Below are 27,480 nucleotides of genomic sequence, written 5' to 3'. Positions count from 1 at the left end.
CCGCTCCCTTCTGACCTGTAGAGTTTCTGCTGAGAAACCAGCTGCTAAACTTATGGGAATTCCAGTACGCTACTTGTTGCTTTTTCCTTGCTGCTTTTAATATTTTCTCTGTGTTTACTTTTTGTCAACTTGATTGCTATGTGTCTCAGCCTTTTCCCCCTTGGGTTATCCTGCCTGGGATTCTGCTTCCTGCACTTCAGTAACTATTTCCTTTCCCATATTAGGGAAGTTTCAACTATTATCTTTTCAAATATTTTCTCAGGTCCTTTCTCTTTTGCTTCTGGGACCCCTATAATGTGACTGTTGTGTGTTTAATGTTATGATAAAGGTCTTCCTTTCTTTTCATTCTTTTTCACGGCCGTGACTTCCGCCATTCCGTCTCACAGCTCACTTGTCCAGTCTTCTGCGTTCCTGATTCTGCTACTGAGTCCTGCTAGTGTGTTTTTCCCTTCAGTTATTGTGTTTTTCATCTCTCTTTGTTCTTTAGATTCTCTAGCTTTTTATTAAACATTTCTTGTGTCATCTTTGTCTGTGCCTCCATTCTTTTCCCAAGATCTTAAAACATTTTTACTGTCATTACCCTGAATTCTTTTTGGAGTAGATTGCCTGTCTCTACTTCTCTTAGCTGTTGCTCTGGGGCTGTATCGTGTTTCTCCATCTGGAACATACCTTGCTGTCTCATTCTGTCCAGCTCTCTGTAACTGGTTTCTGTGCCACAGGGTGGAGGTTCTTGCTTCTGCTGTCTGCCCCTGGTGGAGGAGGCTGGTCTCATAGACTTTTGCAGACCTCTTGGTGGGAGGGACTGGCTCCTACTCACTGGTGGATGGAGCTGGATCTTGTCCCCCTGGTGGGCAGGGTCAGCTGTGGGCTCAGGAAGGCTTGAGGCAGCCTGTCTGCTGATAGGTGGGGCTGTATTCCTGCCCTGCTGGTTGTTTGGCCTCACATGTCCCAGCATTGGAGCCTGCAGGCTGTTATAAGTGAAAGTTTGTACCTTTTGACCTCTTTTCACCCATTTTGCTAATCCCTCATCACCACCTCTGGAAACCAGCAATCTGTTCTTTGTATCTGTGAGCTTGGGTTTTTTTTTTATTAGTGTCGCATTTAAGTGAGATCATACAGTATTTGTCTTTCTCTTTCTTACTTACTGCACTTAGCATGATACCCTCAAGGTCCATCCATGTTGCTGAAGATGGAAAGATGTCATTCTTGTTTTACGGCTGAATAATATTCTTCTGTGTGTGTGTACATACCCCACCTGTTTTATCTGTTGATGGACATTTTGCTTGCTTACATTCTTGGCTCTTATAAATGTTACAATGAGCATGGGGGGGGTGCAGATACATTTCAAATTAATGGAGGGTTTCCTTGTTGTTTGTTTTTTGGTATAAATAGCCAGAAGTGGAACTGCTGTATCTGTCTAGGTGGTTTTACTTCTGATTTTTTGAGGCTCCTCCTTGCTGTGTTCCACAGTGGCCGCAGCAGCTTACGTCGTCACCGGCTGGGCGCGAGGGGTGCCCTTCCCTCTGCGTGCTCACCAGCACTCGTCTGTTCGGTAGTGTCTCTTCTGACAGCTGTGCGGTGCTCTCCACTGTGGTTTTGATTTGCATTTCCCTCATGACTAGTGATGTTGAGCGTCTTCATGTACCTGAGCGTCTGTGTATCTTCTTTGGAAAACCATATATTCACATCCTCTGCCATTTTTTAGTTGAATTATTTGCTTTTTACTGTTGAGTTCAATAAGTTCTTTTCTATTTTGGATACTGACTGCTTATTAGGTACACGATTTGCAAATATTTTTTCCCATTCTGTACACTGCCTTTTCACTTTGTTGATGATTTCTCTTGCTGTGCTTTTTGTTTGATGTAGTCCCTCTTGTTTCTATTTTCTTATGTTGCCTTTGCTTTTGGAATCAGGTGCAGAAAATCAACACCAACATAGCACCTGAGTTTTTCTCTAGGTGTTTTATAGTTTCAGGTCTCACATTCTTTAATCCATTTTGAAGTAATTTTTATGTATGGTGTAAGGTGGTGGTTCAGTTCCATCCTGACGTGGCCGCCAAGTTTTCCCCACACTGTCTATTGGAGAGACCGTCCTTTGCCCATTGTATAGTCCTGGCTCCTTTGTCATAAATTAATTGCCCACGTAGGCATGGGTTTATTTCTGGGTTCTCTGTTCTGCTCCATTGATCTGTGTGTCTGGTTGGGTTTTATTTATTTTGAGTTTACATTTTAGTAAGGGTAGAAAGTATCAGGTACATAAGTAAATGTAGACAGTAGCAGTGTTAGAAGTACTGTCTGTCTGTTTTTAATGCCAGTCCCATCACTTCATGGGAAATAGATGGGGAAACAGTGGAAACAGTGTCAGACTATTTTTTTGGGCTCCAAAATCACTGCAAATGGTGACTGCAGCCATGAAATTAAAAGATGCTTACTCCTTGGAAGGAAAGTTATGACCAACCTAGATAGCATACTGAAAAGCAGAGACATTACTTTGCCAACAAAGGTCCATTCTAGTCAAGGCTACGGTTTTTCCTGTGGTCATGTATGGATGTGAGAGTTGGACTGTGAAGAAGGCTGAGCACCGAAGAATTGATGCTTTTGAACTGTGGTGTTGGAGAAGACTCTTGAGAGTCCCTTGGACTGCAAGGAGATCCAACCAGTCCATTCTGAAGGAGATCAGCCCTTGGATTTCTTTGGAAGGAATGATGTTAAAGCTGAAACTCCAGTACTTTGGCCACCTCATGGGAAGAGTTGACTCATTGGAAAAGACTCTGATGCTGGGAGGGATTGGGGGCAGGAGGAGAAGGGGGCGGTGGAGGATGAGATGGCTGGATGGCATCACTGACTCGATGGACGTGAGTCTGGGTGAACTCTGGGAGTTGGTGATGGACAGGGGGGCCTGGCGTGCTGCAATTCATGGGGTTGCAAAGAGTCAGACACGACTGAGCGACTGAACTGAACTGAACTGAACCATACTGTTTTGGAGAGGGAAATGGCAGCCCACTCCAGCATTCTTGCCTGGAGAATCCCATGGACAGAGGAGTCTGCTGGGCTATAGTCCGTGGGGTCACAAGAAGTTGGACACGACTGAAGTGACGGAGCACACTGTTTTGATCACTGCATTTTTGAATTGAGGGGTCTTTTGTGATTCCATACAGATTTTAGGATGTTTGTTCTGTTTCTGTGAAAAATGGCATTGGAATTTTGATAGGAATCGCATCAGATCCATAGACTGCTGAGTAGAATTGACGCTCCAGCAGTATTCTTCCAGTCCATCTGCACAGATACCTTTCATCTGTGTTTCTCTCATCGTTGTTCTCAGTGTACCAGTCTTTCACCTCATTGGTTAAATTTGTTCCTAGGTATTTTATTCTCTTTGATGCACCTGTGAATGGATTGTTTTCATAATTTCTTTTCTGATAGTTCATTATTGGTATATGGAAATGTAAAGAGATTTTTGTATATTGATTTTGTATCCTTCAGTTTTACTAAATTCTTTTATTGTTGCTAATAATTTTTTGGTGGATCTTGAGGATTTTCTGTATATAATATATCATTTCCAAATACTGACAGTTCCACTGTTTCCTTTCCGATTTGGATGCCTTTTATTTCTTTTTCTTGTCTGATTGCTCTCGCTGGGACTTCTAATACTTTGATGCATGAAAGTGGCAAGCATGGGCATCTTTGTCTTGTTCCTGATCTTAAAGGAAAAGCTTTCAGCTTTTCACCATTGAGAATAATGTTAGCTATAGGCTTGTCATGTATGGCCTTTATTATGTTGAGGGACATGCCTTCCATACCCATTTTGTTGAGAGTTTTATCATAAATGGGTATTGAATTTTATCAGATGCTTCTTTTGCATCTATTGAGATGATTATGTGATTTTTTTTTTTTTTCCCCTTTATTTTGTTAACCTGGTATAAACACCTGGACTGATTTGTGGCTGTTAAACCAGCCTTGAATCCCTGGAATAAATCTCACTTCATCCTGTGTGTGATCCTTTATTATATTGTTGAACTTGGTTTGCTGATTATTTTGTTGAGGATTTTATCATCTGTGTTCATAGTTAATAGTCAAATTTTATTTTCTGTATCTTTGTGAATCAGTCTTGCAATGTGTTTCTAGGAATGTATCCATTACTTCTGCTACCATTTGTTTGCATTATTATTTTTCTTAGTATACTTTGATGAGCTTTTGTACTTCTGTGGTGTCAGTTACCCCTCTTTCATTTATCAAATGAAATTTGAGCCCTCTTTTTTTTATTGGTGAGTATAACTAAAGGTTTGTCTTTTATTTATAGTTTCAAAGAGCCACTTCTTAGTTTCATTTATCTTTTTGTTGTCTTTTTAGTCTCTACTTCATTTATTTCTACTCTGATTCTTGTTACTTCCTTCCTTCCTTCCACTAACTTTGGTCTTCATTTGTTGTTCTTTTACTGGTATCTTGAGGTATAAAGTTTGGGGTTTTTTGAGATTTTTTTTTTTTTTTTCCTTTAGGTATTTATTGCTGTGACCATCCCTCTTAAAACTGCTTTTAATGCATTCCACAAAGTTTGGTGTGTTGTATTTCGGCTTTCATTTGTCTGATGGTGTTTTTGTTATTACTCTTTTAATATCTTTGTTCATCCATTGGCTGTTCAGTAGCATGTTGTTTATTCTTTACATATTTGTGGATTTTCCAGTTTTCTCCTTGTTATTTCTAGTTTCATATCATTGTAGTCAGAAAAGATGCTTAATAGGACTTCAGTTCAGTCGCTCAGTAGTGTCTGGCTCTTTGTGACCCCATGACTGCAGCATGCCAGGCTTCCCTGCCCTTCACCAGCTCCGGGAGCTTGCTCAAACTCATGTCCATTCGGTGATGCCATCCGACCATATCATCCTCTTTCGTCCCCTTCTCCTCCCGCCTTCAATCTTTCCCAGCATCAGGGTCCTTTCCAATGAATCAGTTCTTCGCATCAGGTGGCCAAAGCATTGGAACTCCAGCATCAGTTCTTCCAATGAATAGTCAGGACTGATCTCCTTTAGGATTGACTGATTTGATCTCCTTGCAGTCCAAGGGACTCTCAAGAGTCTTCTCCAACACCACAGTTCAAAAGCATCAATTTTTCAGTGCTCAGTTTTCTTTATCGTCCAACTCTCACATCCATACATGACTGTTGGAAAAAACCATAGTTTTGACTAGATGGACCTTTGTCAACAAAGTAATGTCTCTGCTTCTTAATGTTCTGTCTGAATTTGTCCTAGCCTTTCTTCCAAGGAGCAAATGTCTTTTAATCTCATGCTTGCGGTTACCATCTGCAGTGATTTTGGAGCCCAAGAAAAGACAGTCTGTCACTGTTTCCATTGTTTCCCCATCAGTTTGCCGTGAAGTGATGGAACAGGATGCCATGATCTTCATTTTTTGAATTTTGAGTTTTAAGCCAGCTTTTTCACTCTCCTCTTACACTTTTATCAAGAGGCTCTTTAGTTCCTCTTTGCTTTCTGCCATAAAGGTGGTGTCATCGGCATATATGAGGTTATTGATATTTCTCCTGGCAAACTTGATTCCAGCTTGTACTTCATCGAGCCCAGCATTTTGCATGATGTACTCTGCATATAAGTTAAATAAGCAGGGTTACAATATACAGCCTTGATGTCCTCCTTTCCCAATTTGGAACAGTCCATTGTTCCATGTCCGGTTCTAACTGTTGCTTCTTGACCTGCATACAGATTTCTTAGGAGGCAGGTAAGGTGGTCTGGTATTCCCATCTCTTGAAGAATTTACCAGTTTGTTGTGATCCAAACTGGCTTCCAACGCCAAAGGCTTTGGCGTAGTCAATAAAGCAGAGGTTTTTCTGGAATTCTCTTGCTTTTTCTGTGATCCAACAGATGTTGGCAACTTGATCTCTGGTTCCTCTGCCTTTTGTAAATTGAGCTTGGACATCTGGAAGTTCTCATTTCATGTACTGTTGAAGCCTGGCTTGGAGGATTTTGAACATTATTTTACTAGCGTGTGAGATGAGTTTGAGCATTCTTTGGCATTACCTTTCTTTGGGATTGGAATGAACATTGACCTTTTCCAGTCCTGTGGCCACTGCTGAGTTTTCCAAATTTGCTGGCATATTGAGTGCAGCACTTTCACAGCATCATCTTTCAGGATTTGGAATAGCTCAACTGGAATTCCATCACCTCCACTAGCTTTGTTCGTAGTGATGCTTTCTAAGGCCCACTTGACTTCACATTCCAGGATGTCTGGCTCTAGGTGAGTGATCACACCATCGTGATTATCTGGGTTGTGAAGATCTTTTTGGTACAGTTCTTCTGTGTATTCTTGCCACCTCTTCTTAATATCTTCTGCTTCTGTTAGGTCCATACCATTTCTGTCCTTTATCGAGCCCATCTTTGCATGAAATGTTCCCTTGGTATCTCTAATTTTCTTGAAGAGATTTCTAGTCTTTCCCATTCTGTTGTTTTCCTCTATTTCTTTGCATTGATCGCTGAGGAAGGCTTTCTTATCTCTTCTTGCTATTCTTTGGAACTCTGCATTCAGATGCTTATATCTTCCTTTTCTCCTTTGCTTTTCGCTTCTCGTCTTTTCACAGCTGTTTGTAAGGCCTCCTCAGACAGCCATTTTGCTTTTTTGTATTTCTTTTTCTTCGGGATGGTCTTGATCCCTGTCTACTGTATAATGTCACGAACCTCCATCCATAGTTCATCAGCACTCTGTCTATCAAATCTAGTCCCTTAAATCTATTTCTCATTTCCACTGTATAATCATAAGGGATTTGATTTAGGTCATACCTGAATGGTCTAGTGGTTTTCCCTACTTTCTTCAATTTAAGTCTGAATTTGGCAATAAGGAGTTCATGATCTGAACCACAGTCAGCTCCCTGTCTTGTTTTTGCTGACTGTATAGAGCTTCTCCATCTTTGGCTGCAAAGAATATAATCAATCTGATTTTGGTGTTGACCATCTGGTGATGTCCATGTGTAGAGTCTTCTCTTGTGTTGTTGGAAGAGGGTGTTTGCTATGACCAGTGCGTTCTCTTGGCAAAACTCTATTAGCCTTTGCCCTGCTTCATTCCGTACTCCAAGGCCAAATTTGCCTGTTACCCCAGGTGTTTCTTGACTTCCTGCTTTTGCATTCCAGTCCCCTATAATGAAAAGGACATCTTTTTTGGGTGTTAGTTCTAAAAGGTCTTGTAGGTCTTCATAGAACCGTTCAACTTCAGCTTCTTCAGCGTTACTGGTTGGGACATAGGCTTGGATTACCGTGATATTAAATGATTTTGCCTTGGAAACAAACAGAGATCATTCTGTCTTTTTTGAGATTGCATCCAAGTACTGCATTTCAGACTCTTTTGTTGACCATGATGGCTACTCCATTTTTTCTAAGGGATTCCTGCCCACAGTAGTAGATACAATGGTCATCTGAGTTAAATTAACCCATTCCAGTCCATTTTAGTTCACTGATTCCTAGAATGTCGACGTTCACTCTTGCCATCTCCTGTTTGACCACTTCCAATTTGCCTTGATTCATGGACCTGACATTCCAGGTTCCTATGCAATATTGCTCTTTACAGCATCGGACCTTGCTTCTATCACCAGTCACATCCACAACTGGGTATTATTTTTGCTTTGGCTCCATCCCTTCGTTCTTTTTGGAGATATTTCTCCACTGACCTCCAGTAGCATATTGGGCACCTACTGACCTGGGGAGTTCCTCTTTCACTATCCTATCATTTTGCCTTTTCATACTGTTCATGGGGTTCTCGAGGCAAGAATACTGAAGTAGTTTGCCATTCCCTTCTCCAGTGGACCGTGTTCTGTCAGACCTCTCCACCATGACCCTCCCGTCTTGGGTGGCCCCATGGGCATGGCTTAGTTTCATTGAGTTAGACAAGGCTGTGGTCCGTGTGATCAGATTGGCTAGTTTTCTGTGAGTATGGTTTCAGTGTGTCTGCGCTCTTATGCCCTCTCGCAACACCTACCGTCTTACTTGGGTTTCTCTTACCCTGGACGTGGGGTATCTCCTCACGGCCGCCCCTCCTGACCTTGAACATGGAGTAGCTCCTGTCGGCCCTCCTGTGTCAGTAGATCTTTAATCCAGTTTTCTGTTGATGGGCGGGGCTGTGTTCCTCCCTGTTGTTTGGACTGAGGCCAAACTATGGTGGCAAACAGTGGTGATAATGGCAACCTCCTTCAAAAGGACTTAATGCCCGCACAGTTGTATTCAGTGCCCCTGGCCCCGCGGCAGGCCACTGTCAACCGACGCCTCCGCCAGAGACTCCTGGACTTCAGATCAGATCAGTCGCTCAGTCATGTCCGACTCTCTGCGACTCCATGAATCGCAGCACGCCAGGCCTCCCTGTCCATCACCAACTCCCGGAGTTCACTCAGATTCACGTCCATCGAGTCAGTGATGCCATCCAGCCATCTCATCCTCTGTCGTCCCCTTCTCCTCCTGCCCCCAATCCCTCCCAGCATCACAATCTTTTCCAATGAGTCAACTCTTCGTGTGAGGTGGCCAAAGTACTGGAGTTTCAGCTTTAGCATCATTCCTTCCAAAGAAATCCCAGGGCTGATCTCCTTCAGAATGGACTGGTTGGATCTCCTTGCAGTCCAAGGGACTCTCAAGAGTCTTCTCCAACACCACAGTTCAAAAGCATCAATTCTTCGGCACTCAGCCTTCTTCACAGTCCAACTTTCACATCCATACATGACCACAGGAAAAACCATAGCCTTGACTTAGACGGACCTTTGTTGGCAAAGTAACGTCTCTGCTTTTGAATATGCCATCTAGGTTGGTCATAACTTTCCTTCCAAGGAGTAAGCGTCTTTTAATTTCATGGCTGCAGTCACCATCTGCAGTGATTTTGGAGCCCAGAAAAATAAAGTCTGACACTGTTTCCACTGTTCCACATCTATTTCCCATGAAATGATGGAACCGGATGCCATGATCTTCGTTTTCTGAATGTTGAGCCTTAAGCCAACTTTTTCACTCTCCACTTTCACTTTCATCAAGAGGCTTTTTAGTTCCTCTGCACTTTCTGCCATAAGGGTGGTGTCATCTGCATATCTGAGGTTATTGATATTTCTCCTGGCAATCTTGATTCCAGCTTGTCTTTCTTCCAGCCCAGTGTTTCTCATGATGTACTCTGCATAGAAGTTAAATAAACAGGGTGACAATATACAGCCTTGACGTACTCCTTTTCCTATTTGGAACCAGTAACTCAGTCATCTAAAATTTTTGAAGACTTTTTTGTGGCCTAACATAAGATCTGTCCTGGATAATGTTTCATGTGCGTTTGAGAAGACTGTACCACAGAGATAGTGTGGGTTTGGTTCCAGACCACCATAATAAAGCAAATAACACAATAAAAGGAGTCGCCTGAATTTTTGGATTCCCAGTGCACATAAAAGTTATATGTAAACTATACTAGTCTGCTGCTACTGCTAAGTCACTTCAGTCGTGTCTGACTCTGTGTGACCCCATAGACGGCAGCCCACCAGGCTCCCCCATCCCTGGGATTCTCCAGGCAAGAACACTGGAGTGGGTTGCCATTTCCTTCTCCAGTGCATGAAAGTGAAAAGTGAAAGTGAAGTCGCTCAGTCATGTCCGACTCTTAGGGACCCCCCTGGACTGCAGCCCACCAGGCTCCTCCGTCCATGGGATTTTCCAGGCAAGAGTACTAGACTGGGGTGCCATCGCCTTCTCCGAAGTATGCAATAATAGCATTATGTCTAAAACAATGTACATACTTTAAAAAACACTTTACTGCTAAAAAAGCTAACCATCATATGAGCCTTTAGCAAGTCATAAATAACATTAGCATTAGTAACATCAAAGATCACTCTGCACAGATCACCAAGACCAATGTAATAATGAAAAAGTTTGAAATATTGCAAAGTTACCAAAGTGTGACACATAGATGGGAAGTGAGTAAATGCTATTGGGAAAATGGTGCCAATTGAATTGCTCGACTTAGGGTTTCCACAGCCTTCAGTTTGTAAAGAACTCAACTTCAAACAAGATACAATAAAGTGAGACACGCCTGTATTCTGCTGCTTTGGGTGGAACATTCTCTATATCTCTGTAAAGTTCCTCTGGTCTGATGTGTCCCGTAAGGCCATTTTCTGTCTGGATGATCTGCCATTGACATAACCCTGCTGTTACTGTATTGCTGCCTATATCTCCCTGCAAGTCTGTTAATATTTGCTTTATATATTTTGGTTCTCCTATGTTGAGTGCGTAAATGTTTACAAATGTTACATCCTCTTTTTGGATTGTCTCCTTTGTCATATCTAACGCCCTTCTTTGTCTTTTAGTGCGGCCTCTGTATTAAAGTCAGCTCTCTTGGTTTCCATTCGCGTGGAACATCTTTTTCCATCCCTTCTTTTTCGTGCTGTGTGTGTCCTTCAGTCTGGAGTGAGTCTCTTACAGGCAGCATACAGATGATCTTGTTTTTTTCTCCTGTCAGCCATCCTTCCATGTCTAGTTGGAGAATTTAGTCCAAGTAATTATTGATAGGTAGGTACTTCATGCTGTGTTACTGTTTTTTTGTGGCTTTTCTACTTCTTTAACTCTCTTACTTTGTAGTTTGATGACCTTTATCCTTGGGCTTCCATGGTGACTCAGACAGTAAAGAATCCACCTGCAGTGCAGGAGACGCAGGTTTGATCCGGATCAGGAAGATCCCCTGGAGAAGGGAATGGCTACCCACTCTAGTTTTCTTGCCTGGAGAATTCCGTGAACAGAGCAGCCTGGTGGGCTGCAGTCCACGGGGTCACAAGGAGTCAGACACGACTGAGTGACTGACACCGTCACTCTCATGTTCAGGTTCCTTTGTCATTATCTCTTGTGTATCTGCTCTATAGATTTTTGCTTTGTCATTACTATGGAGTTTACATAGAACAGTTCATATTAATAACAGCCTATTTTAAGTTGATAACTTAAATTTGTTCCCATTCTAAAGCTCTATATTTTTACCCTCCCCCACCCACTTTTTGTTTGATGTCACATTTTACATCTTTTTATTTTGTGTATCCTTTTAACTAATTACTGTAGTCACAGATTTTTATTACTTTTTTAACCTTCATAATAGCATCATAAGCAATTAATCCACTACCTTTAATATATTTTTATATTATGAGCATAAAACATGGAAGACTTATACTTTTATATGTTTTCTTGTTACTAATTAGCACCCTTTCTTTTCAGCTTAAAAAAGTCCCTTTAACTTTTCTTGTAAGGCCGGTTTAGTGGTGATGAAATCCTTTCACTTTTGCTTGTGTGGAAAACCGTCTTTCCTTTACTTCTGAACAGTAGCTTTGCAAGGTAGAGTATTCTTGGTTGGAAGGGTTTTTTCTTTCAGCACTTTGAATTCATTTGCTATCTTGATTGTCGTGGTGGCTTTCCAGGATATGCTGATGTCAAAGTTAATCAGCTTGTGCAGTTTATGTGCTGTTAACAGCAGTTACATCTCAAAGCTGTCTTTACAGGTTGGAGTGTAAGGAATGCAAACTGTTATCAGTATGCAAAAACTCAGGGACTTGTTTCCATAAGCCCTTCCTGAGGTATCTACTAGAGAATAAGTTTTAGACAACAAAAATGGCTAGAAAGACATCCATATAAATATACAGTTAGTTGTGAAGACCATTCAGTATTAAACTGAATGAGTCCTGGTCATGTGCTCGGCTAAGATAGATAGAGTATAACTATTTAAAAATGGTGTGCAGCACAAGCAACTGGAGATCTAGACTTCTTCATGTTGGTACCATCCACACAAAAACACCCCCTCACCAAAAAACAAAACAGTGGGAGAATGGAGTTGTTACGTTGCTGAGTCATGTCTGACTCTTGGCGACCCCATGGACTGATACAAATACTACTAGTTATCATATTGATGGCATTATTATTCTGAGACCATCCTGCTGTGTGTCAAATGAAATAAAATGAATAATCATCTGTCAGTGAACATCCTTAGCACCAGAAGTACACTTGAATTAGTTTCTCACTGAAAGAATCCAGAGCTCTTCTGGAAATGGCCAATCCCAGGTTTTGAGGCAGGAAAGGAACAAACATCTTGTTATGCCAGATAGAAAAGAAATCAGTGACATACTTAGACATACTAAGGTTATGTCAAAGGAGCCACCTTGAACAGGCTCAAAGTGCCGAAGATGGGCAGTTTGAGTGTAAAAAGTGAGAATGATTGCAATGAACCAAAAGCCATCAAATACGCTTAAATCCATGCCTTCATCCTGATAGTTACTTAATAAAAAAGAATCAGTCATCTTTGAAGAATAACAAGAAACTGGTTAAGAAGGGATTAAGTGTTTATGCTGCCTTTCCTACCTGATCTGTACCCCTGTGGGGGAGCAAATATTAATGAATGAAATAGCCCCTGTGTGGAGTATTCCATGTAATAAATGACAAAGGATAGAATGACAGTATTGCCATTTTGGAATGCCCAGTGAGTTAAAAGAGGCATAAATTATTGACGTGGTAATAAAACAGAGAGAGAGACAGTCTGAGGTCGTGTGCCTCCTGCTGAAGGAGTACACCGTACTCTGTAGTCCTGGCAAAAGGAAACAAACCTGAATCTGATCAGTAAGATCATAGGGAGAATCCATAAATGAGAGATGCAAGAAACATCAAAAAAATGTTTTTACTCACACTGGTCAGAATAACCATCATCAAAAAGTCTACAAAAAAATAAATGCTAGGGAGGCTGTGGAGAAAAGGAGAGAAGCATCCTGCACTGTTGGTGGGAATACAAATTGATGCAGCCAATATGGAAAACAGTGTGGAGACTCCTTTAAAACTAAGACTAGAGCTACCGTGTGGGGGATATATGTGGGACACGTATATGGGATGTATGTCCCATTCTTGGGCATGTATCCAGAAAAAGTGAGAACTCTCCTCTGAAAAGATACGCACCTCATTGCTCCTAGCAGCACTATATTAGCTGAGACGTGGAAACAGCGTCAACGTCCGTAAAGAGAGGAATGGAGAAAGATGATGCGGCACGCACATATACACACATACAATGGGATATTACTCAGCCATACGAAGAACGAAATTATGCCATCTGCGGCAGCATGGATGGACCTAGAGATTATTATAAAAATAAAGTCAGAGAAAGACAAACACCATATGATATCTCTTATATGTGGAATCTTAAAGATTGATGTAAAACACAGCCTCACAGACATAGAAAGCAGACTTACAGGACTTCCCTGGTGGCCCATTGGTTAAGACTGTGCTCCCAGTGCAGGGGGCGTGGGTGTGATCCCTGATTGGGGAACTAAGATCCCGTATGCGGCACAGCGTGACCCAAAAAAAGGAAAACAAACTTATGGTTACCAAAGGGAAAAAGGGCAAGGATAGATTAGGAATTTGTGATTAACATGTACACACTGCTATATAAAAATAATAGCCAACAAGGAATTATTGTATAGCACAGGGAACTCTATTCAGTATCTTGTAATATTAATAACTTAAAATGGAAAAAATAAAAAAAAAAAGGACAAAAATCTGAAAAAACATACATGTAACTATCCCTTTGCTACACCTGAAACTAACACAAGCCTTGCAAATCAACTACATTTCAATAAAAAAGAGATACTGCAATTCAAATACACATTTTTAATGGCACAACTACACTGGTGCCTCGGAATGCGCGTTTGGGTGACAAATGTGCTAAAATAAATAGAAATCAGAATAATGTTTACTTATGGGGAAGAGGAGCTGAGATTCAAGTAGGACACGAACGACAGGGCTTCTTGGGTAAATGGTCATTTTATTTTTTGAGCTGGGAGTGACTGCAGGAGTACTTCAGAGTGATTGATGAATCCACGTATTTACTTTGTGTGGTTTTCTGAGATCTGTGCCCTCCCTTCGTATATTTGGAATATGTTCTGCCTTTTAAATTCCTGAGAGTCCCTGCTTCCTACTTTAAATGCACGTTGCTGAGAAAGACGTGCACTGTAAGGAATCCTTGAAGCAGAATTCTGGGTGGCTCATCCTTAGTTCATTAGAAGAGCTGTCCTGCATAAGCCAGTCCTGAGAATTGGAGAGGAGATGATCACCAGCCTTGGGTCTGCAGAAGCAGTGTCCTGTCGCTGGCCCAAGGGGCAGAGTCAGCATGAGTCCCTCTCCCTGCAGATCGGCTGCAATGCTGTCAGCTGGGCCCCTGCTGTCGTGCCCGGAAGCCTCATAGACCAGCCATCCGGGCAGAAGCCCAACTACATCAAGAAGTTTGCATCAGGCGGCTGTGACAACCTCATCAAACTGTGGAAGTAAGTGGAGTTGGTGACCTTCTTAAGGGGAATCTTCCACCCTGTCTACCGTGACTCAGCCTCAGTTCACCAGAAACAGAAGCACCTTTTCCCCTTCTGCCCATTGAATACTGTCTTCAGTCTGTCAGAGGACATCCTTTATTTTAAAAAAAAGTCAAAATCTTGCCCTTTCCTCAGACTCTTTGACTCTTCCTAACTGCTGTTATCTGGCTCAACAAATGCTATCAGAAAGGCGGAGTAGCTTCTCCACCCCTGTGGAGCCTTTGGGGCGGGGGAGGAAGGGAGGTGAGGGAATGGTGCCTGGACTCTGCCTGCTGGATTCTCCTCCCGTCTCCCCTGCTAGGGAGGAGGAGGACGGCCAGTGGAAGGAAGAGCAGAAGCTGGAAGCCCACAGTGACTGGGTTCGAGATGTGGCCTGGGCCCCCTCCATCGGCCTGCCTACCAGCACCATCGCCAGCTGCTCTCAGGTCAGCTCAGACCCATGCAGGCGTCCCACGTTAGTTAATCTCAGGAAGTCCCATCGGCCCTTACAGTCCCCTGGGGAAAGTCCTTGGAAGGGCAGGAGGCTGGCACCTGTGGACCACTGCATAGAAGAGCGCTTCTGGAGCCCGCTCACCTCTCAGTGAGGTCTTGACCAGAAGCCACAGTGGCTTTCTTCCACTGAGCCAAGAGCAAGACCAAACTCAGGACTAGTTCCCCTCCTGACCCTTTTATGGAAAGGGATTGGAGCTACCTGGGCATTAAGAGTGTTCCCAAGCAAGGACTAGGATCAGTGGGAAATCCTAAGACCTTCCCTGCTCACGCTTCTCAGACAGAAAAGACCCAGGACAAGCCTTTAATTATATGCAACCACCCAAGATGAGGCTTCCTTGATAGCTCAGCTGGTAAAGAATCCACCTGCAATGCGGGAGACCTGGGTTTGATCCCTGGGTTGGGAAGATCCCCTGGAGAAGGGAAAGGCTACCCACTCCAGTATTCTGGCCTGGAGAATTCCATGGACTGTAGAGTCCGTAGGGTCGCAAAAAAGTTAAACACAACTGAGCGACTTTCACTTTACTCATCCAAGATGAGGGGGCTTCCCTGGTGGCTCAGATGGTAAAGAATCAGCCTGCAATACGAGAGACCCTGAGTTTGATCCCTGGGTCAGGAAGATGCCTTGGAAAATGGCATGGCAACCCACTCCAGTCTTTTTACCTGGAGAATCCCATGGACAGAGGAGCCTGGCGGGTTGCAGTCCGTGGAGTCGCAGTCAGGACTGAAGTGACTAACACTTTGACCAAAGATGCGAGTTAAGCCAGGCCTTTTACATCACTTGAGCCTGTTTCTTGTGCGTGCACGTGTTCTAAGTCGCTTCAGTTGTGTCCTCTGGTGTGACCCTGTGGACTACAATGTGCCAGGCTCCTCTGTCCATGGAATTCTCCGGGCAAGAAGACTGCAGTGGGTTTGCTTTGCCCTCCTCCAAGCCTGTTCTACTTGGTCCTAAATGTGAGAGGACCAGGTATAGGAGGTTCAAATGATGTAAAAGATGATTTTGTTTTGGTTTGTTGTGTGTGTGTATTTTTCTGTGGTTTTTTGGTCGCTTTTTATTCTCTGAGCTTGGCTTTTTAAACACCTATACCCATTCCATTGAGAAAGTACAGGGCTACTGGAAACCAAAACCAGGAGGCGACTTGGCACATGTGGGAATGTCCCAGGGAAAATTTGAGAAACAGCAATGTTGACAAAGTCCATCCCTGAAACTGGTATGAGGAAAGGGACCTGGGAGACTCCTGCCCAGCCTGAAGCGTGTTCCTGGGCTGAAGGGATACAGGCAAGGGTGCTGGGCTGGAAATCGGTTGTCAAAGCTGGAAACAGCCAGGAGGTCTTTGGCTGTGGTTTGCCCTGATTCCCTCCCCCTATTCCTGAAAAGGTCCAGTACAGATCCAGATAGAGAAGATGTCACCTGGGAGGATTGCTGCCCCCATTTCCTGACTCGAGCCTTCTTTTCCCAGGATGGTCGAGTGTTCATCTGGACCTGTGACGATGCCTCGGGCAACACGTGGTCTCCCAAACTGCTGCACAAGTTCAACGACGTTGTGTGGCATGTCAGCTGGTCCATCACAGCCAACATCCTGGCGGTCTCCGGTGGAGACAATAAGGTCAGTTCAGTCACTCAGTTGCGTCCAACTCCTTGTGACCCCGTGGACTGCAGCATGCCAGGCCTCCCTGTCCCTCACTGACTCCCGGAGCACACTCAAACTCAAGTCCATCGAGTCGGTGATGCCATCCAACCGTCTCATCCTCTGTGGTATTCAGACCCTCCCACCTCTCCAACCAGCACCTAGCAGCCCTCATTTTGCTCTCTGTCTCTATGAATGGAGCATTTAGGCACCTCCTAGAAGTGGAGTTATAAAGGATTTGATGTTGTGAGTGGCTTGTTTCACTTAGCATGGTGTCTGTGTTGTTGCTGTTGTGAATTGGGGCATATAGCTGATTTGCAATGTTAATCTCTGCTGCACAGCAGAGTCATTCAGTTACACATATTTCTTTCATGTTCCTTTCCATGGTGGTTTGTTACAAAATACTGAATGTAGTTCCCTCTGTTGTGTGGTAGGACCTTGTTGTTAATCCATTCTGTGTATAATAGCTTCCGTCTGCTAATGCTAAATCCCCAATCCATCCCTCCTGTAGACCCCGTCCCTCTTGGCAACCAGAAGTGTATTCTCTGTCTCTGGGAGGCTGTTGCACAGATGAGGCCGTAGTCATGCGCGTGCCTATTCGCCAGAGCCTGGAATGGCCCAGTAACGGATCTGTCTTGACTTGGAGGAGCCACGTTCTGTTCTGTGTAGAGGCCGTCACCGCTGCACTGCCGGCAGCGTCTTACGAGGGTTCCGTGTTCTCTGAACACTTCCTGTATTTGTTATTTCCACACCTTGATTTAAATTTCTGATACTAGGTTGAACATCTTTCTTTTTTTCACAGTGTGAGTAAAATGTACCTTTTGAAACTACCTTATTAAAAGTGGGCCCTGTTTTCATGGTTATTACATTACCTACCCAAAGTCGTCAATTGACAGCAGGTATCATTTAGAAGCAAACACGTCTTTGGAATATGACCCTTCCTTAAGCAGTGGATTTAAAGTTCTTGTTATAGAAAATGATAACAAGCAACCTCCCTTCCTGACCAACTGCGGTTACTGCAGCTTCCAGCAGCTCAGGAAAAGCCGTGTTCCCGGGCTGTCAAGGGGACAGTATGCGCCAGCACACACACTGAAGGGCTTCCTCCTCCTTTCTTCCTCCTCCTCACCCTTCACCCAAAACACCAACCCCTGCCGAACCCCAGCACGCAGGTGGCTGACAGACGTGGGTGGGGTTGAGTCTCTGGACAGACGCTAGAGATGGCAAGCCCTCCACCAAGACCTCTTCCCGCCCAGAGGACTCACCTCTTCTGGGCGCACTCGGTGCGCTTAACGCTCTGCATGTCCCATGCACATCTGGTGATGCGGTGCCTTCCTGAGGGACCAGACACTCAGGTGCAAGAGGGCACCGTTGCCGGCCCCTCCCTCCCAGCTGCCTCGGCCCCCGCCGCCCCAGCCTTGGTTCCCAGCCAGCTGGGGCTCCAGGGATGGACTTTACCCCAGGCTTCAGAGGCCTCATTGCAACACAGTAGATAATACTGTCTGAGGTTTTTCTTTTCTCCTCTATTTTCTCTGGACGTTTTGTTGATTTACAGTGTCGTGTCAGTTTCAGAATGTTGGGTGCTGGTCACCTATGCTTATGCACATCCCTCCTCTTGAATTCTTGACCTGGATAGCTTAGGACGCAGGTTCACTGGGGTTCTCTGCGCTGCAGTAGAGTCTTGCTGATTATCTCTCTTAGTGATGGGGGTTTATATATGTGAATCCCAGCCCTCTCATTTATCTGCCCACCATACCCTGCACTAACACCTCCTTGTTTTTCTTTCTTCTTCACTGACATGCTGTTTCAAGTTCACCTGTAACAGTGTTCAGATTCCACCTATTATTGAAATCGTAAATATCTGTGTGTCTCTGTCTGAATTAGATCATTCGTGGGATCATCTCTGGGTTTATCCACATTGTTGCAACTGGCATTACTCCTTTGTTCCTGTAGATGAGTCATTACTCCAGTGTATGTCTGCACTACATTTATTTTTTACTGGTTCATCTGTCATCAGTATTTGTCACTTTTCTGTTTGTAAAGAATGGTGCAGTGAGCACTGCAGTGCAGGAAATCGTCCATATTTGGTGTCTACAGGCCCTGTGGCAGCAGGTCTCTTTCTGAGTTGACTGTAGTAGGTCTCTTTCTGAATGTTTGACCAGCCTCCATAGTGCTCTGCCGAGTAGGTCTGCCAGTTCCGTTCCCCCGGACAGAGTAGGCAGGTTCCCTTCCGCCCAGGTGCTCTCTGGGGTTGCCTTTCACACTGTAAGGATTGTCCTCCTGTGGGTGTAACGGGATTCCAGGTTGGTGTTCGGGGTGACGTCTTTCTGCCAGTTGGGAATGCAGACCATGTCTTTCTGTACTAGGGTTTACCGCAGTGAAGGAAAATCTTTCTCTGCAACCCACTTCTGGAAAATGGGTCGTTAGGAATTCTTTATCCATGAGATACTGGGGCAATATTTCTTGAAAGCAACTGTCTTTTACAGCTCCAAGGGCCTGGTCAATTTGAACTGCCCTGAAACCACGGTTTTAATGAATCATTTGGGGATGTGGCCACAAAGTGGCAGCGTTTCCTTGCCTGGCTGTAGTCACTCCAGCCTCCAGAACCCTGGGGGACGACATGTTCCTGGGCTGTCAGGAGACTGACGGGTGCAGCACAGACACCCCAGGGTTCCTGTCTCCTCCCTTCCTCCCCCTTACCCCCCCTTACCCCTCACTCCAAGAGGTGCCGACCCGGAAAACCACAGTCCTGGTGCCCGACGTACGTGGGGTTGGGCCCCTGGACCGAGGCAAGAGAAGGGGAGCCCTCCGCGGAAGCCGTCTGTGGAGACTCGGGCTCTTTCCATACCTGTCCGGCCCAGAGGACTCACCTCTTGGGTGAACGGTGTGCTTTAGCCTCTGCGTGACCCACCCGTGTCTGATGATTGTGCTGCCTTCCGGAGGGAACAGGCACTCAGGTCCAAGAGTGGGCCATTGCTGGTCCCTCCCTCCCAGCTCCTTAAGCCCCTGGACACTCCAGCCTTGTTTCCCAGCCAGCTTGGGCTTTAGAAATGGACATTAGCCCCCGTTTCAGAGGCCTCATCGCAACACACTAGATAATACTCTTTTAGGTTTCCCTTTTTCCCTCTTTATCTGGAAGTATTCTTGGTGTACGGTGTCGTGTCAGCTTCAGAATACTGGGTGCTGGTCACCTGTACACACGCACAACCTGTGGTTTCTCAGGGTCTTCAGCGGGACAGCTTGGGACACCTGTCCACTGGCGTTCTCTCACTGCTTACGGCGGGCTCTTGTTGATTCTCTCTTTTACTAATAGTTTATGTATGTGAATCTCACCTTTCTCATGTACCCGCCCACTGTACTGTACCACACTTCCTTTTGTTTTCTTTCTCCCTCACTGAGGCTGCTTCTCTTTGAAGTTCACATTTCACACTATTTAGATCACACATGTTATGAAAATCACGAAATACTTGTCGGTCTGTATCTGTATTAGATGGTTTGTGGGATCCTCTGGATCCATCCACATAGCTGCAATGAACATTTTTCCTTTGTTTCCATGGATGAGGAAGTAATTTCATTATATCTGTACCACGATTTTTACCAGTTCATGTCTGTGGTATTTATCATTTTTCTGTTTATAAATGATGCGGAGGAGTTGGGGGTACAGTTATCTTCTGAGTTCGGTTGTCTACAGGCCCTGTGCGCGAAGGGCTCTTTCTCACTTGACTGTGCTACCTTCTCAGTTTTTCACCAACCTCCATCGTGTTCTGCATAGTAGGTCTACCAGGTTACACTTCCACCAACAGACTAGGAGGCTCCTTCTTTCCAGGCTCCCGCTGGGACTGAGTCTTTCACGCTGTGTGAGGATGGCCCTTCTGTTTGGTGTCACTTGGAGTTTCCTGTTGGTTCTTTCTACTAATTGCGGATTTAGAGTATGTGTTGAGCTACTAATGTTGAAAGCCGTGTGAGGAAAATGTATCTCTGCAGCTTGCTTCGGGAAAGCGGCCTCTGTTTCAGATTATTATCCATGAGATGCCAGAGCATGTTTCTTAAAGGCGGGTGCCTTTTACAACCCAACAGGCCTGGCGAGTCTGAGTGCCCTGAAGCGGCGGTTTTAGTGCTGTTTTGGGCAATGGCCACAGGCGGCAGCATTTCTTCTGCCTGACTGTGGTTAATGCAGCCTCCACACCGTAGGGAACAGCGGGTTCCTGGGTTCTCACTGAGACTGGAGGGTGCAGAACCAACACCCCAGGCTTCCTGTCTCCTTCCTTACCCTCCACACGAATAGACTCAAGCCCGGAAGCCGCGGTGCACAGGTGCTGCCCGGTGTAGGTGGGGGCGCCCTCCACAGAAGCCGGGCCTGTGGATTCGTGCTCTTTTCAAGCCTCTCCCTCTCGGGTGCACTGGGCGTGTGTATCCTCCTCATCACCCACCAAGCCTGGTGACTTGGTGCCTTCCAGAGGCACCAGGAACTCCAGGTCCGGGAGGGCATCGTTGCTGGTCCCTCCCTGCCAGCTTCTCCACCCCTGCACTCTCCAGCCTTGTTTCCCGGCCAGCTCAGGCTCCAGGGATGGACATTAGCCCCAGTTCCAGAGCCCTCATCGCAGCACAGCGCAGCAGACAACAGCCTCTCAGGTTTTCCTTTTTCCTCTTTATTTTCTGGGAGTATTGTTGATCTACAGTGTCGTGTCAGTTTCAGAATGCTGGGTGCTGGCCACCTGTACATAGGCACACACCCGTTCTTTCTTGGATTCTTGGATAGCTTAGGATACAGCGTCCACTGGAATTCTCTCTTTGCTGCAGTAGGTTCTTGTTGATTGTCTGTTTTATTAACAGGAGTTAATGTGACTGAATCCCAACCTTCTCTTATCTGCCCCCTAACGCTGCACGAACGGTTCCTTTTTTTTCCCCCTTCTTCTTCACTGAGCCTCTTTTTAAGATAAGTTCACATCTAACGGTGTTTAGATTCCACCTGTTACTGAAATCACGAAGTATTTGTCAGTCTGCATCTATGTCAGTCTGCATCTATATCAGTCGGTTCGTGGGATCACCTCTGAATCCATCCACATATCTTTGGTGCTGAGGAGTTAATTTCACTGTATCTGTACCATGGTTTTTAGCAGTTCATCTGTCGTCAGTATTTATTGTTTTTATTTTTTGAAGTTCAGGCGTCTGCAGCCATGTGCCCGCTGGGCTCTTTCTCAGTCAACTATGATAGCTCCCTTTCTGAATTTTCGACCAGCCTCCTTAGTGTTCTGCCTAGTAGCACTCTCCATATCCGTTTACCCCACAGTGTAGGTGGGTTCCCTTCTCTCCAGGTTCTCTCCGAGACGGATTTTTCCACGCTGTGTGAGGGTGGCCCTGTGTTCGCTGTCAGGATTCCTAGTGGTGTTTCCTGTTGGTCCTCTCTACTAATTGGGCAGGAAGACCATGTCTTTCTGTGCGAAGGTTGAGAGCAGTGTGTGGAGAATGTAGCTCTGCAACCCACTATAGGAAAGTGGTTTCTGTTTTGAATTCTTAGAATCCATGAGATACTGGGCCCCTGTTTCTTGAAAGCAGATGCCTTTACAGCCCCACAGTTCTGGTGAGTTTGAAGTCTCCTGAAGCCAGGGTTTTTTAATGTTGCTTTGTGCAGTGGCCACAGGCGGCAGCATTTCTTGCTGCCTTACTGTGGTTCATGTAGCCTCCAGAACTGCTGCGAATGACGTGTTCTGGGTTGTCATTGAGACTGAAGAGACAGCACAGAACACCTCAGGGTTCCTGTCTCCTTCCTTCCTCCCCATTACCCTTCACCTCAAGAGGGGTGAACCCCAGAAAAACGCAGGGAGCAGGTGCTCCACGTGTACGTGGACTCGCTCTGGAGAAAGGCTGGAGATGGGAAGCCCTCTTTTCAGACCTGTCTGCTCAAGAGACTGAAGTCTTCTGCGAGCACTGGGTGTGCTTCAGCCTCTGCATCAGCCACCCACGTCTGACGATTATGGTCCCTCCCTGCCAGCTACCTCAGCCCCTAGACTCTCCAGGCTGCAGGGATGTGATTCTCAGGTTTCACAGGCCTCGCTGCAGCACAGCACCAGCAGTCTCTTAGGTTTTCTTTTTTCCTCTTTGTTTTATCTGGGAGTATTCTTGGTTTACAGTGTTTGAGTTTCAGAACGCTGGGTGCTGATCACCTATCCATACGCACATAGCTGTTGCTCAGGCTCTTTACCTCAGTAGCTTAGGACACTGTTCTCTGGAGTTCTCTGCGGTGTGATAGGTTCTTGTTAGATTGTCTGTCTTAACAGGAGTGTGCATATGTGCATCCTGTCCTCTCATTTGTCTGCTCACTATACCCTGCACTAACACTTCCTTTTGTTTTTTTCATCTTCTCAGACCAAGTTCACTCTACCACTGTTTAGGTTCCACCTATTAAATCACGACATATTTGCCTTCTGCATCTGCACCGGTTCCCGGGATCATCTCCGGGCCCGCCCACGGGGCTGCATCTCCATGGCTGAAGAAGTAACTCCATAGTACCATACCACACTTTCATCAGTTCATCTGTCGCTGGTGTTTGTCATTTTTCTCATTGTTAATAATGTTCTCGTGGAAGTTGGGGTGCAGGTATCTTTTGAAATTCAGGCGTCTGCAGACCCTGTGCCAGAAGGACTCTGACTGAATTGTGATACTTCCCTTTCTGAGTTTTCGACCAACCTCTGTAGTGTTCTGTCTAGAAGGTCTACCAATTTACATTTCCCTCAACAGTGTATAGAGTTTTCCTTTCTTTCCAGGTTCTGCCCTGGATTGCTTCTTTCATGCTGTGTAAGGATGGCCCTTGTGTTAGGTGCCGGGATTCCTAGTGGTGTTTCCTGTTGATCCTCTTGACAGGAGAACCATGTCTGTCTGTGCTAAGGTTGAGAGCAGTGCTTGGAAAATGTACCTCTGCAACCTGCTATTGGAAAGTGGTTTCTGTTTTGAGTTCTTATCCATGAGATTCTGGGCCCTATTTCTTTTCTTTTTTTTTTTTTTTTTTTTGATTTATATATTTTTATTTGGAAATGTTTATACCAGTACAGTGAAACTAAATTTTAGACACTGGATGTGTCATTAGCTTGGACATCATTAGTTTATTATAAAAGAGAAACATGGAAATTATTTACATGATGAAAGATTTCAGAACTTCAGTGGAATGGGCAGCTTCACGTGATGCCATTTCAATAGTGACTTATTTCAGTCGACATATTTCCCAAGAATGTCACCATCTCTAAATAAGAAATAATCCTTGTCATCTAGAACTACTTTGGTGCCTCCATATTCTGGGAGAAGAACTTTATCTCCAACTTTCACACTAACTGGTTGAATCTCTCCACCCTTTCCTTTAGAGCCTGATCCAACAGCTACCACCGTTGCTTGCAATACTTTTCCTTGTGATTTTTCTGGAAGCATAATCCCTCCTTTGGTTACAGTTTCGGCTGCACTTCTTTCAACTAATACTCGGTCAAAGAGGGGAAGAAACTTTCTAAATGCCTGTCCTGCCATGACTCCGGCTGCCGCAGTTCGTACTCTGCTCTCACGCCACAGGCAAAAGGAGAGACGTGCTGTCGGACCCTCCGGACACGTGAACGCGAAAAAACTGGGCCCTATTTCTTGAAAACAGGTGCCTTTTACAGCCCCACAGGCTTGGCGAGCTTGAAGTGTCCTGAAACCATGGTTTTAATATTGTTGATTTGGGAAGTGGCCACACGGTGGCAGCATTTCTTTCTGCCCTTGGTGGGTGGTGCAGCCTCCAAAACCATTGGGAACCACGTGTTCCTGGGTTGTTCGGAGACTGATGGGTACAGCACAGACATCCCAGGGTTTCTGTCCCCTTCCTTCCTCCTCCTCAACCATCAACACACTAGGTTCCAAACTCGGGGAGCCGTGCTGCATAGCTGCTGCTCGAGGTATGTGGGGCTGAGCCCCTGGACAGAGGCTGGAGAAGGGGGCCCTCCATGAAAGTCGGCCGTGGAGACTCAGGTCTGTCCAGATCTCCCGCCCAGAGCACTCACCTCTCGGGTGCACTGGGTGTGCTTTATCCTCTGCGTGGCCCAGGCAGGCCAGCTCCAAGAGGGCAGCATTGCTGGTCCCTCCCTGCCAGCTTCCTGTGGCCCTCGACTCTCCAGCCTGGTTTCCCAGCCAGCTCAGGCTCCAGGGAAGGACATTAGCCCCAGTTCCAGAGCGCTCATCGCAGCACAGTAGACAACAGTCTCAGTGTCGTGTCAGTTTCAGAACACTGTGCTGGTCACCTGGCATACACACTCCTGTTCTTTCTCTGACTCTTTACGGTTAGCTGAGGGGACAGTGTTCAGTAGAGGTCTGCTGGGCTACAATAGGGTCTTTTTGATGATCTGTTTTATTATTAGAAGTTTGTCTGTGTGAATCCCAACCTCCTGATTTACCCGCCTAGGATACTCTTTGAGATTGTTTTTTTTCACATTGTGTTACGATTGCCCTTTTTATTAATTTCAAGGGATTCTCCCTGAATTTCCTGTTTCTTTTCTCCTTTAATTATGGATTAGACCATGTATTTCTGTGCTATATCTGATAACATTTGGATTCAATTCTAGCACTCATTACTTCAGATTCTGTACCTGGGAGCCTTTCAACATAGTGCTTTCTATTTAAACCTTTTTTCTGTTGAAGCACTTCCTCGTGGCACAGTTTGAGAGCATGTGGATCGCACTGCCTCCCTGCTGCTTCCCCCAGCTCACCCTGCAACGTCCCTATCTTGGCAGTGCAGCAGGACAGGGTCCAAAGGATGCTTGGCTCTCCCTTTGGTGAGCTTCCGAGCAAGAGTGTGCACTTCTTGGTACGTGAGGCTACTCGCTTTTTTCCTGCAGAATGCCAGTGTAGTTTGGGTGGTCGGAAGTGGTTCCTGGCCTGGGAAGCAGCTCCAAGGTTTCTTACCTACTAAGTCATGTCCAGCTCTTTGCGAACCCATGGACTGTAGCCTGCCACCCTCCTCTGACCATGGCATTTTCCAGGCAAGAATACTGGAGTGGGTTGCCATTTGCTTCTCCAGGGGATCTTCCTCAGCCAGGGATGGAAGTCGCATCTCCTGCGTTGCAGGCAGACTCTTGACTCACTGAGCCATCAGGCAAGTAGTGCTGTAGGCTACTGATGGCTCATTTGTGACCTCATCTCTAGCTTCCGTGTGTCCACGTTCCCTGTAGGAACAGACTCCCGCCCCAAGACCCGGTGCTGGCTGTGGCGGTCCATGCCCTGCCCAGCTAGTGTCTCAGCAGCAGAGCCTCATCTCTGTGGAGCCAAACCAGAGTAGCCGATCTGCAAAGCGATAACTTCTTTGCAAGCAGAGGGCTCTCTTCTCACTCCAGTTCAGAGCCTCAGGATAAGCCTCTCTGCGTGGTGCTCTGCCAGCCCTGGAAAGGGGCCCTGGGCTAAACGTTGGCCACACCTCTTACCATGTCATGGAGTCTGTCTTTGCTGGAGGGGCACTTCAGCCTCAGTGCTGTAGTGTAGGATTTGTTCAGGCGCGTCATGTCCATGAAGAGTTCTCCGTTCTTCATCTGAGGGGGAGGAAGCCAGGGCAGCTGGAATCATCCTCTTCTTGACATCACTCTCCCCACCGCTGTCTTCCTCTGTGTGTGTTTATTCCTTTACTTACCTTGGTTCCTCCACTGAAACCGCCAGAACATAAGTGCTCAGTTTAGCCCTTGACGGGGAGCGGTGCTTTCTGAGGAGGTGGGGTGTGCGCCCCTCCTGGAGACGCGGGCGAGGAGGGCGGGGTGCCGCCTCCAGTGGGTGCCGCCTTCTGCTTGCAGGTGACCCTGTGGAAGGAGTCGGTCGACGGGCAGTGGGTGTGCATCAGCGACGTCAACAAGGGCCAGGGACCCGTGTCCACGTCTGTCACGGAGGGCCAGCAGAACGAGCAGTGAGCACACGGGGCCCACTTCTCCGCCCGCGCAGACCGTGGGCCAGCGGCCCAGACGGCGAGGAAGACGCCCCGCGCCCGCGCACCCCCTTGGGGCCACAGACACAACAGGGTCATCATCTGCCTTGACATGAGCTGATATGGTTTGTAACTTACCGTCCAGCTGAACACACACTTGTTCTGAGGGAAAAACTACGAAAAGATCCGAAGGTTGTTATTTTAAGATATTTTGGTCATTTTTACGTACCTTTTACGTTCAGGCGTCATTTGTGGGGTTTGTTTCCAGAGTAATTAAATAAACACGTATTGCTTATAACTCGCCCTGCATTTCCTAACCCACCTAAAACCGAGCTTTTCACAGTAGTTGTCCTGGAAGAGCACAGATGAAGGCCAGGTGGCTGGGGGCCTGCCGAGCCTCACGCAGCTGTCAGGCACCTGCAGAGCTCTGCGATTCAGAGCGCCAGGCCCTGGACCTTCAGGGCTGGGCTGTGTCCCCTGCGTATACACCCTGTGTTCTGGACGGGCTGATAAAGCCTGCCCTCTCCAGTTACATCCGTTTGCGGGCAGAGGGCCTTACTCACCCTCACGGAGGAGCACCTCAAAGCGCCTGTGACCACAACTGGAAGGAGCATTCACACCCCTCACTGTGATGACTGAGATCTCTGCAGACTGCATGTCGCGCCTCTGGAGGCAGAAAACCCGGAATTGCCACGGAGGGAATCCGCAGGAAGGTGAGAAACTGCCTTGTGCCGTGTACAGCCCGTAACTACTAAAATTCAGGGAAAGAAAAAACCCTGAGTGTGAAGAGGGCGCTGTCCCCATCCTGAGTGGGCTTGGCCTCAGGCCGACCCATCTGGTCCCAGGCTGCTGTAAGGTTTTGGCATAAATGTTCCTCCCCTGGAGTAGAATTCTAGTGCCTCCTCACCTCCAGACTGGGCTTAAATTTTACCCAGGAGACCTACTCTGAACGCTAATCTCAGCCAAAGGACCCAAGAGATATTGCATTAACAGGAGAAGCCTCCACAGGCTCCCTGCAGCCCCTTAGCTTCAAGCCCCCTAACTTCCAAAGGACAAGAGTGCAGCATGGCAGTTGGGCAGGGGTGTCTGAATATCCGCAGGTCAGCGGTGAAGCAGGAGGAGGAA

At 46.1% G+C, this 27,480-nt stretch overlaps 2 protein-coding genes across 4 annotated transcripts in view; one reads left to right on the top strand and one right to left on the bottom strand.

The window, feature by feature from the left end:
- The window catches only part of SEC13 (SEC13 homolog, nuclear pore and COPII coat complex component), a 39,097-nt gene extending 12,444 nt beyond the window's left edge, over positions 1 to 26,653 (top strand). The window contains exons 6-9 of one of the 3 annotated variants that reach the window (XM_055558263.1): positions 14,144 to 14,277; positions 14,621 to 14,744; positions 16,269 to 16,415; positions 26,228 to 26,653. In XM_055558263.1, coding sequence (XP_055414238.1) covers positions 14,144 to 14,277; positions 14,621 to 14,744; positions 16,269 to 16,415; positions 26,228 to 26,341 — 519 coding nt within the window. In that variant the 3' untranslated portion in view covers positions 26,342 to 26,653. Of the gene's footprint in view, positions 1 to 14,143; positions 14,278 to 14,620; positions 14,745 to 16,268; positions 16,416 to 16,947; positions 17,292 to 22,799; positions 25,188 to 26,227 lie in introns of those variants that run through there. The other 2 variants (XM_055558262.1, XM_055558264.1) reach the window with 2 other exon arrangements.
- On the bottom strand, positions 23,519 to 24,030 carry LOC129635345 (10 kDa heat shock protein, mitochondrial). Its single transcript, XM_055558266.1, has one exon. The coding sequence runs from the start codon at positions 23,943 to 23,945 to the stop codon at positions 23,637 to 23,639; it is 309 nt and encodes a 102-aa protein (XP_055414241.1). The 5' UTR covers positions 23,946 to 24,030; the 3' UTR covers positions 23,519 to 23,636.
- Positions 26,654 to 27,480: the final 827 nt, after the last annotated feature.

Source organism: Bubalus kerabau, chromosome 20 (genome assembly GCF_029407905.1).
Source record: "Bubalus kerabau isolate K-KA32 ecotype Philippines breed swamp buffalo chromosome 20, PCC_UOA_SB_1v2, whole genome shotgun sequence".
Taxonomy (NCBI): Eukaryota; Metazoa; Chordata; class Mammalia; order Artiodactyla; family Bovidae; genus Bubalus; species Bubalus kerabau.
This window is presented reverse-complemented; position numbering and strand designations above follow the sequence as displayed.

Bases quoted from the DNA above. Each gene is read 5' to 3' on its own strand.
- LOC129635345 (XM_055558266.1), bottom strand. From the start codon at position 23,945: ATGGCAGGACAGGCATTTAGAAAGTTTCTTCCCCTCTTTGACCGAGTA.